The sequence below is a fragment of the Girardinichthys multiradiatus genome, chromosome 4, assembly GCF_021462225.1.
Source record: "Girardinichthys multiradiatus isolate DD_20200921_A chromosome 4, DD_fGirMul_XY1, whole genome shotgun sequence".
Lineage (NCBI taxonomy): Eukaryota > Metazoa > Chordata > Actinopteri > Cyprinodontiformes > Goodeidae > Girardinichthys > Girardinichthys multiradiatus.
The window spans coordinates 18,333,063-18,345,175 of record NC_061797.1 but is presented as its reverse complement, the minus strand read 5'-3'; the positions used below and the strand labels follow the sequence as shown (position 1 = coordinate 18,345,175).

The window sequence follows — 12,113 nt, the reverse complement described above, 5'->3', positions numbered from 1 at the left end:
CCTCATTTGTGGAGAAATCATTGAGAACAAATGTCAACGAAACTGTAAGGTGAGAAAAATTATGCTAATCTATATGTATTTCATATGGCCAGAAGCAGCTTTACTGGTTAAACTGCATACAATCCAAATGAGTGACCTGTGAGGAATGTAATCCATCTGGTGCAACAGGTGCTTCTCATAGTCATGCAGGAATGCTTCAAACTTACTCTTTACCACTATAACAAATGTATAAAAGCACTGTTCTGTCTTCCATTGTTTCTTCCATACTTGTCATTATTATTTATAGGGCATGTAGTCATCTTATAGTTTCCAGAGCTGCTCGCGTGGAGCTCCCTTCCCTTCTAGATCAAGTTAAGGAAATGTATTAGCCTTGCGCATGTCTTCAGGCATTTTTTTTATAAACCATTCGGCCAAACTGGAAAACTGAACTAAAACCAAAAGTTCAACCTCATCAATTAGGGGCAAATTCCTATGTCTCTCTGTTTTGATACTGTGGTGAAATGTGCTGGCTACCTACACTTCTGTTTAAAGTCAAGAATCCCTCAGCAGTTTACGTTACACGTTTGCAGAGACAAAACAAACAAAAGTCAGAAAAGGTGAGAAAGAAGAGAAAATTGTTTGAACTCATTAGTTGGTTAGTTAAAAAGGGTCAAAACCTGAGCTGTCAGTTAAAACTGCACGTCCCTCTGAAAACATACCCTAAAATGTTTGTAACCTAAGATCTTTCAACTTAGAGTACACAAACGTTTGTTTGTAATGATTGTTTTAAACATTACAAGAATTGCTCAGAAATGTGGAATAAAATGATCTAGGAATTTTTTATAGGACTATCTTTTAAAAATGTGGATTTTCTTCATAATTTATGTTTTTCTCACAGTTTTTATAATACGTACCCATGAAGTAAAAGTCAGACCACATTGGTTGCTGAGGCACCTGCTTATAAGTGGCAAACGTCTCTTCCACGAGCGGAGTTTTACAGCTGAAATCCTAGTTACTAAAATGTCTTTCAATTTGAAAAAAATAATAAATTATCTTGGTTTAAGCTGAATGTTACAAAGTAATTAATACTTTTTTTGTTGACAACATTGGTTTTAAAATAGTTTGAAGCCTGACTTAAAACTAAAATACTTATCTGATAATGTTAAACTGGACTTTTATGTACGTTTTGTCAAAACTAAAGAGGCAGAGAACCATGAACACCCACAAATACTTTCTAGTTGGAACTAACTGACCATAAATGCCACTGGAAAATGGGTTGGACGAAGCCTAAGATCTCAAGCTAAATTGCTCAGTGTTATTCATCACAACCTAATGTTGGAGAAAACAAGATTTTCTCTGAGTTGTAGCTAAGAGTTTGAAGTGGTTTCTAAGTTCAGTAAAATATGACAAAAAATAAATATGAATTACCTAAAACATTGCCATAAAAACTTTTATTTCATTTTCATAATTAGTTTGATCTCTAATGGTGCTTTCCATTTCTCCTCTTCAGAGCAAGAATTTTAATAAAATAAGTACTCTGAAGTCAGTATTCTAAGTTGGAAAGATTGAGGTTCCTCACTTACTCTCACCTAGTCCTTATACCCATTGCATCTTATAAAGTCACTGGCCAACATAGTGCTGTACTATTTATTATTGTACATGTTACTTTGACGCTTAAATCAATGAAATCCAGATAAGTACACTGATATCAGCTAAATGAGCAGTACAATAACAAATTCCACTAGTTTCCCAGCTTGTAACTAGAAGATAGTTAAAGGTGTATTTGACTACATTGTGAAATCAATGTTTCAACTAAATGGATCACAGCATTACTACTTCATATGTCTCCTATGACAGTACTATGTAACACCACCCTATACCACCACATGAACATCTTCATGTACATACAATAAAGTCAAAGAAATAAAAGATTCTGGAAATCAGTCCAGTCAATCATTTTTAGGAAAATCCAAAGAATTATTATCTAGTAGACTGAAGGACCAAATGCAGATCTTATGATGATATTGACCTGGCAATACAGGAACACAGGATCCCTCCCCTGATGAGAACTGTCTTTGTGCCATTTTGTAGCCATATACTGTACAACCCTTTTGGTTTTAACGTTGTGGCTGATCTAGTGTACATTCCTGTGAAGTAAATAATTGTGGTGTCTCGTTTTGGAAGAATACCATTTCAGTATTCTCATGAATCTATCACATGCTGACCTTATGATACTAAATTCTTAACCTGAAGGGGAGCAGAAGCTTTGAATGTGGCCATGCTTGTTAAGACCCCGTTCAGGAAAAAATGGGAGGTTCTGTTTTGTAAGTGCACTCAACCAGCTGGTACTCCACAAGTGAACAAGCATTTGGAAATAAAGAGTCTCACCTTATCTACACTCAGGGTGACAAAGGCATTTATCATGTTATACTAACAGGACTCGTTTTGTCAGTGGAGGTGGCCTATTGAACAGACCAGTTCTGGGAAATAAAATGTGTCAATGCTAGTGTGAAACACTTGACTGTGAACTTATGGACGTCTCATGTACAAACAAGTCAGATAAGCTCCTTTACATCAATCAGTGGAGTGTGGTAACTCCCTGGGCCCCATCATGTTTCCTCTCAACTCCCTCTGCTGTGCCAGTGGAGATAAATGACAAGGCAGAAAAAAGTACCCATTTTCTGCCCCTTATTGCCCTTGCAGACATTCTGAAGGAGAAAGCAAATAGAGAGATAGATTATCCAAATGAAACGTATTATAACGCACATGCTTCAAAAGCAGTACTCAAAAGGTTTGCAAAGTTTATTTTTATATCATTGAATTAAAAGTTGGTCATATTCTGAATCAATTTAGTCTTAAAAGAATAAAATAACATTTTTGTAAACATGGTTTTCCTGTCACCAGTACTATTATAGAACTATCCGCATATGAAGTTACAGCCTGTAGCTATTAGTATACCACAGCCCTATTCTCTAGTCTATTTTTGCTGGCCTGTTCTTCGAGCTGATTTAAATAAGCAGAGCGAGGTGGCCAACTAAAGCTAGACAGACTGGGCAGACTTTTTGAAAACTAATAAGTAATTTTTGAAAACTAATAAGCATTGGCCACACCTGAGCAGGTACACCTGTGGTTAGCTGTGAACCATTTTATTTAGCACAATACTGGCAGACCCCAAAGAAAGAAACTGTATTAACTTCCATTCGGTCTCTCTCTATCCATCCATTCATCCACTTCTACTTATCCAAAAAATAGGTCACAGGCGTAACAAGTCTAGGAGGTAATCCAGGCAAACCAAGAGATTCCTCTCCCAAGTGACACTTTCCAGCACATTGTGTGGGATCACAAATACATTTCAAGGCTAGTAGGGATATATAGCTTCTCTAGCGTGCCTTGGGGGTCTACCCTGGGGTCTCCTCCAAATCAAACATGCACAGTCGGAACATTGGCAGAAACTTTGTCAAGCTCTTTCTTCACCATGACAGACCAGATCAGTGCTTGCATGCCTCCAGAGGAAGCCCCAATCTGTCTATCCATCTCCCACTCACTCTTACCATCTCTTGAGAACAAGACACAAAGAGATTGCACCCACAGGGAGCAATCTACCTTTTGTGGTTGAAAACCATGGCCTCAGAGTCAGGCCACTTCACACTTGACACTTGTGCATGCTAAAAGTCAAAGCTTGACCACATCATCCGCGAAGAAAAACTTTAACTTAGAGATTCCAAAACCAGATCCCCTTCTCTCCACAGCTAAACCTTGAGATCCTGAACACTACAAACCGGATCGGAAACAAGGAGCAGCCCTGGTGGACTCCAACCTCAACCGAGAACAAACCTGATGTTATGACGAGAATACTGACACAGCTCTTGCATTGGTTATGCAATCACAACTTAAAAGCCACCCATACTCCTGCAGCAACCGCAACAAAATTTGTGTAGATGAGTGTCTGTCATTAAAAAAAAGACATCTCTTGTCCACTACACTTGGCTCCACTCCCCCATCTTCAATAGGGTCTTTTATTTTTGGATCAATTGTACTGATTTGACAATTAGTTCTTCTAGCATATGCTGCAAATCAAACAGGTCACTATAAATGCGTTATAACACACAAATTGAGGCAGGGAGTTACACCTTTTTACTTTTTAAATTTCTGTAATGCACTTTATAGGCCTTAAGGCTCCCACAGAGCCGTGCGTACCGTACATGTACTGTAAGCAGCACCGGCTCAGTGCTCACTTTCGGCAAACGTTTGAGATTTCATAGTCGAGCGTACCAATTTCCTATATTTCTGGTGACAAATTCCTACATTTCCCACACTTTCTGCCATGGCGAGGAGGAAGAGCTAATTTGCCTTGTAGCTTTGGAAAAACTACACAAAAGAAGGTGGCATATAAAGCTATTAAACCACAATAGAGCCAAAAAAGGGGAATACACCTGTCAGTGCGGCACAGAGTCGCAGTAACACTACGTATACTTATGACTGGTTGCTCAGAGCAGTGTATCACAAAAGAACAGTTTGACACAACAACTTTTTCCCGCCGAGCAGTTTATTGTGTGACGCCAAGTACGTGTATGCGGTCGAAACATTTTTGCTTTCTATGGACGTGTCAGCGGAGTCAAGTATGCCCGACTCTGTGGGAGCCTCAAGGAAGAAAAATTGTATCGGCCAGTAAAACCTCAAAGAACACCAGAAATTGGTACGAACCATTAAAGGCCTGATCTATGCATCCTATGATAAACTAAACTATGATAAAATTGTTTCATTTCTAAATGCATTTAATTATTTGGCACAGAGTCACCTCGTAGGTCATATCAGTTGCAATCACATCACAACTCCCCTAATCACCTAATAGCTCCATAAACCCTGATCTTATTTTTGATTTCGAGAACATAAAGCCATAGAAACAAAAGAATATCAGATTTTTTACATTTTCACATAGCTACTTCTAAAGGACATTGAATTAAAGTTGAAGGTTGTAAAAAAATATGGGGAGGCTACAGTTTTCTAATGAGCACCTTGAATGTAATGTTCAAACCTGCTCAGACTTGCTAAAAATCTGAATCACCTATTGAATACGATATTAAGAACCTTTGTTGGCACCAAACTTCATGCCATGGTTGTGGTAACTTTCGTTCTAGGAATATGCGACATTCTACATAAACTCTAGACCGATACTGATAAAGACACGCTTTTTAGCAACTCTGTTCTATTCTTGTTTAAAGCAATTCTTAAATCTTTAAAAATTGGTGTAAGTAGAACTGAAAATGCCAGCTGCTGAAGTGTGCCAGACACTAATGCCATAGAAAGAGCTATTAACAACCACTGCATACCTTATATAATGATGACATCTTCCATAAACATAGAGGAGCATAGTTCATCATTTGATCCATACAGCAACTGCAAAAACAACGACAACAAAACCAGCGAAGACAACTGAACGTTGGAATATATATATATATATATGTGTCTGCAAAGGGAGGCTGCTCCTATAGTGACACAAACTAATCACGAGCATAACTCAGACTTTGAGAACAGCTGTAGCTTAAGTGGGAATTTATGTATTAACCTTGAAAAATAATAAAAGTAAAACTTAAGAACAAAAGCAATACAAGGCAAGTTAAAAATCAGGACAACAACAAAAGCCTGACACTCAAATGAAAGGCGGGAAAGAAAAGATCCAATATCAGTCTGCGTCTTCTCAGCCAGCAGAAAAAGCAGTGGATTAATTCATCACCACGCAAAGCCTTTGGCCTCGTCTGGAATAAATTACCCAGTGACTTTCAATTTTGACTAAACACACACACACACCAACTGTCCAGAGAAAGCATGTAGACACGGTGGGAGAGAAAGCTTGACATATGCAGAGAGGCTGCCCAGGTCAAGGGACTTTCATAACCTGCCACATACTCTTTTAAAAAGTGAGATGGATCATATGACTAAGAAATTGACTTAACAGTATTTTAGGGTTTCCAGATGATAAGGAATAAACTTTTTGTTCCTTGTCACCTAAGGGTTTAGGAGGGTTAAATACTGGAACTCCGAGTTTTGGCTTAGAGATGGCTAAAAGTAAGAATTAGTTAAAGTTTCTAACTTCACTGAACAATAATCAATAATTTGATCTGAATCATTAATGTGTTTCATTAAATTTATGCATATGGTTTAATCAGTGTGTAATGGCCCATGCAAATCAACACCTACACGTACAGAGGCCAGTTGCAAAGAAAACTCTCATCCAGAAAAGCTTGTGCAAATTTATATGATTTCAGTTAAGCATCACAGCAATTAGTAAATTAACCCCTAAAGCCCTAGGGTCTAAATGCACACTCATACTTTCATAAGGCATTTCTCTACTTGTACAATGACTAAACTGCTAATCTTGGTATCAACTAACAGAAAGGTCCTGGAGGATGATTTGGATGTGAAAATGTGAGAGTAAATTATTCTGGTCCTGAGTAAAGGAGATTTGAATACAAAAAACTAAATTCTGCCTAACAAAAAACAGATGTTTACATACAAAAGCTCTTACTCTTGCTGTAAAGAAGAAAATAAACACAATAAATTGTAACTACAACATCTGAGTGACATCTGTAGCCAGTCTGGTGTCAACACAACAAGCAATTGTAAAGTAATACATGTTTAGACTTTTTTGCATGGTGTTTGAGCAGTGGATATAAGTTGAAGTAGATACTTTCGTAGAGTCTCAAATGAAGATCTGGACATATGACAAGTGTTTGTCAGTCTCAGAGTTAGTCAGCCACGGGTATGTTGCCAAAGAGGCCAAGTCCCCTTGTAAGAGGACCTTAGGGCTTAAGAGGTTAAAAAAACAAAACAATTTAAAGCACTCCACACCAAACTAATGCAAGAACGAAGGGAAAAATTATAGCTGGGTGGGTAAAGACCCACCTCCTTGTTTATACTCAGTAGTTCACAGAGGCAGGGTTTCTGGTAATATAGTAGAAGTGGAGGGGAATATGGCAAGTCCATTGGCAACATAATATTACACTGATGTGATACACTTTGTGTATGTATTTATTTATCCTTGCTACTGCATCATTTTTATCCACTAGCTTGCAAGTTGCCAAACATGTTTTGTACTGCCTTTTGTTTTTTAGGAGATTAAGGTCAAGTTTTTAAAACAGTTTTTTTATCATTTCTGTTCCGTTTTCATAACAAAGAGACTTTCACATTAAGACATAACTGGATGCAAAATTCAGTTTTTTTTCATGTTAAAGTGAATTTCCCAGAACATAAACCCTTCCTTGCTGTCCGTAACCAGCTATCATAGTGTGACCTCACCAGCAGATTTTTGCTGTCCCTGTCTCTGTGAGAATAGTTTTCTTATCAAAATAAGTAAAACAAAATCTAATATTTGTATTTTACATTTGTTTGCTTTTCTCTTTATCATAACAAACTGTCATCAAAAAAAAAAAAAAACTGAGTTATGTACCAAACCGTGACTTATGTGAACCAATAAAATCTTATGGATTATTAAACCTGAGAAAACAGATTGCAAATCACTGCAAATGCTTTCCAAATCTTAAGGGAATAATTGTTTTCCCAACCTCTGTTTTAATTTCATGCCATGGCACCTGGAGCAATAAGCATTAAGAGCAGGTTGGTGGAGAAAACAATGGTCCCCCTCATCTGAACAAACCGCACAGTTAAACAAGGTGATGACATCATTGTTCTGGGGCTGTTTTACAACAGGTGCTAAAGGAGTAGTCAGAATAAGAGAAAGATTTAGCAAGAGTATTGAATGAAAACACTTTAGTGGTAAACGTCGAAAAAATTCATCTGACATTTTCAGTAATATCAACCCACGCCAGAGCCATCTGGCCCCAGTTTACCACTTGATGGCACAGTGCCCTGCAATCTTTCTCGCTTTTGTTCTATTTCCATTTCTACTTCAAGAACAAAAAGGAAAATAAAACGCCAGTGGTTTGAGTCCAGTGATCTGTGGTGTCTCAACAGGCTTCAATAGGACTTGTCCTTTTTGTGTTCATGCTGAAAACTGGTGTAAGACTATGGTGGTGCAGGTGTGTTTTCGGGTTTAATTGAAAGCCAGGTTTTACACTTAATAGGAATTTGCAACTCATTAAAAAAAAATTATAAAATAGATATTTGGCACTTATGTAGAACACATGCAATGTATTTATTATCACTCTGACAAGACTTGAGGCTGTCACTTTTTTAACCAGAAGTATTTTATTTAATTGCTAGGGGTAAAAAAAAAAAAAAAAAAATGAATCAGTTGGGAAATCTTTATCTGTAATGTACATAAAATTTAAAAGCAGAAGTGGAATGCCGTGCTGTAGAAAATATGGAAAACTCCAGCTGCAATACCCTGAATGTAAAAGATGAAAGGGAAAATCCATAAGCGGATATTAAGCATCAAGAGGGATGGTCTTACAACTTAAACATGTGTGAACTTCACACCTCTCATTGACCTTTCTTCTTTACACGAGGGGTAATAGTAAAGCTGATTCTACATTTGTTGTTCAGGAAGGAGACCAACTTTCCTCAAGTGGGGGCAATCTGACTGGAAAAGTCAAGGCCAGATAAATGGTGTTGTGTTTGGCTGAGGTCTTTCTCTGTCTGTCTGTTTGGCCCGACACACACACACACACACACATAAAGGAAAAAAAGCCCACTATCACAGGACCTTGTACTTGAGCCTTATCATCACTAGAGCAGCCCAGATGGTAACGTACCCTTGACAAAGACTCACATCACACTCCCAAACTTCTATTGAATCTTTCTCACACTGTAGGCGCCCGCATGTGTCGTCTCCCTGACGCCTCCCTGTCGCCTTCTCTCCCAGAACATAAAAAATAAATAAGTGTATGCCAAGAACCAGCACGACTTAAATGTTTTGTGAATTTAATTTTATAATGCATTAAATTTGTGCACCTTATTGCTGATCCTGCCAGCTGTATACATGTGAATTATTATTACAGTTCTAGACATGCACATAGGTGCTAAAAACATCACCCATAGTAATTAACAAATAAAGTTGAAATACCCCAATTAGGGCATGAATTGTCCTCATTACTGATAAATCTGCTAAACTGTTTTATGTAATATTAAAAAATAAAAATAAAACAGAAATCACCAATTTTAATTTTCAACAATACCGCTAAACTAATGTTTAATTTAAAAGTATTTTCTGCTGTCACTTTGTAGGATCTTCTGCATATCTCCGTATAAATAAAGCTATGCCATCTGTCGAGCAGTCCAATAATACTGCAAGTGCTTTTCCAGTAACGCTGTGCTGCAAAAGGCCTTATTAAATTTATAAGGGAATGTGGCACAGCCAAACAATTCCACAACAATCAACGGCCACTATTGATCACATTTAAAGAGAGGGAATCAAAAGAGCTCAAGCAGACGGCAGCAGCATTGGTTTGTAATACTAAAACCCTGGACGCCACAGTGTGCCAGTGGATGCGCAGGTTTTCCAATGAGAATAACCGTTATGAGATTTCCTGCATGCATTATGGTGCATATGAATCTCTCTTCTCATTGGTTATAAAAAAAACTGAGAGGAGGTTAAAAATGACACATTACAGGACAAGGATTAACCATTTCCAGCTGGTGTGTACCATTAGTCTAACTCAATCAGGGAGCTAATTCAATCAATGGCACAGTGGGCTGTCATGACGTAGGGGCATTTGTTACAGCAACTTCTCACTATATCCTACAGTGACATTTGGCCACAACATCCAGCCCTGATGGAGCCCTTCCACCAGCCTCAACTTTGTCAGAGACACCAAAGCAGGCACACACATTTTGCTATTCAGTCATAAAACCTTTTAAATCCCTTATGTTTATGTGCGGAGGGGGAAGGCCTATAGAAAGAAAGCACAACTGACAGAGAGGTGAATCAGAGGCCAAAGGTGCATCAGCTGAAAAAGAACCAGGTTTTGAGGACAGATGTTGGTGCTTTAAGCCAGGATTTCAGCCCTGAACAGTCCGTGATACTCCTGTTAGGATCACACATGCCAGGTATGCTTAGATTGCCTGAAAAAAAACCCCAGTAACAATGGTTTGCATCCTCGTGAAACCACAAAGTAAACAATAGCTCGGATTTGAGAAAAGGCCAAAAGGAGCATACAACTTCATTCGAGTGTGCATGAAGGCCTGTTTCCTCTGAGATATCAAACTGTGTGTTTTAAGTTTGAAAAGAGTTAAAATAAAGTACAGTGTAAAATAAAAAGCAACAGTAAGTCATGTGCAAATTCAATGAGCTCCTGGATCCCTTATTTTTTCCTAAAATATTTTTCCTGTGGTTTTGCAGTCATGGTTGTCTTTGTGCAATCAGCACAGAAACTCTTTTTGCCTTTCTAAAACAAACTGAACTCAACTATAAAAGCAAACTTCTTGTAACTCTCGCTCTCTTTTTGTCTCTCTCTCTCTCTCTCTCTCTCTCTCACACACACACTCCTGTCTCTCTAAACTTAATGACGGTAGGTTCTCTCACCTTGCAGCTAGGGGGTTTCAGGGGTAGTCCAGAGGCAGGATTTCCTTGATGCTGAGTTGTATTAGTCTGCTGGGGTGAGTGGGAATCCTCAGACTCTTTTCCACTGTGGTAGACCACCCTATCAGAGATATGAATACTTGAAGCACAGCCCATGCTTCAAACCCACTTCAGCCTTTTTGTCTTTTTTGTTTGTTTGTTTTGTTGCACAAATGCGTTACTTTGAGGCTACAAGAGTTTAATTCGCCCTCTCTGGGTGTTTCTGAAGGGTCAGTCTTCCTCCAAAAGGTTAAAATTCTCTCCAAAAATATTTTTGTCTACAAATGCATATGTGTGTATAGAACATCTAGGCCACAGGAAAGCCGGTTCTCCAGTTGCTCCAACATAAGGCATGAATAAAATATCTATCTGCCCCCCAAAACCCACCCACCCCTCAACCAGGAAGTTGATTTCCTCTCTGTGTTTTTCACATGAAGTTAATTGGAGAGCTTTAATGAAAGCAGCTGTCTTGTCCTGGAAAACTTGAGTTCCGTTATTCTTCAGCTGCTGAGATCCCCATAGATTTTATCCCTCACTCCGGCTCCTCTTCTCGCCTTCAATTCGTACCACATCACCATTTTCTCAACCCCCCCACCCCGCCCCCCTCAACTTCACTGCTATCAAGTAGGCCTGAGACCCCCCCTCTCGCTCCAGCTTTACGCATGAGTTTTATCCATTTTTTGTGTCCAAGTCTTCATGCGTATCCGTCCTCCCCCACCTCGGAGCCATCAAAAATATTGCCTTTTGTTTTTTGGTCTTCTTCAACAGTCTTCTACTTCAGCTCAGCACACGGACCAGAAAAGCGATTCTCACGACACTTTGCTCCAGTCTTGAGCGGCTCATCATCAACAGGCTGAAATATTCACACTGCGGAGTATTATTCTGGTCAGTCGCTCCCATGTCAAACACCCTCGGTGAAGCACAAGGCCATGCAGCCCGACAGAACACTCCATTTGTCAGCCCACAATTCACCAATTTAGGAAGCGGGGAGATCCTGGTGGATGGCTTGCAGTCTCCATTCAGGCATCCGCTCCCCAGTGGAGGATGATCTACCTGGTTTAAGAGGTCCAAACCCGGCTGCAGTTCGCTACAGGCTCCGCGGTTTTTCCTCTCATTCTGGAGCTTGACAAAAACAGATGTAGAGGCTGTTTGATTGTAATATGAAGAGGTACCACCTCTTGAGAATGCAATCGCTTGAGAGAGAGACACTCAGAGGAAAAAAAAAATCTTTAAAAAAAAAGGAACAAAAAAAAAATCCCCGCTCCGTGTCCACAAGTTTCAGATGTTAAAATCGGTGACGGCAGGATTATTTCAGCTTGACGCAAGCGGACATGAGGAGGGATCGAGCTACATATTGCTGAATTTAATGTTTGTCTTTTCTCTGCCTTTTCTGGCGTTTGCCCTTCCAATTCTTCAGCACTGCTTGACAGCGGCACATCCAATAAAAGCACCCGCAAGGATTGACCTACAGCCTTTACTGACGTTAATGCAAATGAGGTGCGCGCAGCCAATCGGATGAGCGCTTGACGCCGCTGGGTGGTCCCCCGCGTGGTGTGGGAACTTTGAAAGCAGGAAGAGCGCTCTCACCCACCGTCCCTGAGCTGGCTGCAGGGACGCA

At 39.4% G+C, this 12,113-nt stretch overlaps 1 protein-coding gene across 1 annotated transcript in view; it reads right to left on the bottom strand.

The window, feature by feature from the left end:
• Positions 1 to 11,087, bottom strand: part of pde8a (phosphodiesterase 8A) — a 61,270-nt gene extending 50,183 nt beyond the window's left edge. Inside the window, exon 1 of the mRNA XM_047363244.1 lies at positions 10,460 to 11,087. Coding sequence (XP_047219200.1) covers positions 10,460 to 10,612 — 153 coding nt within the window. The 5' untranslated portion in view covers positions 10,613 to 11,087. The remainder of the gene's footprint in view (positions 1 to 10,459) is intronic.
• Positions 11,088 to 12,113: the final 1,026 nt, after the last annotated feature.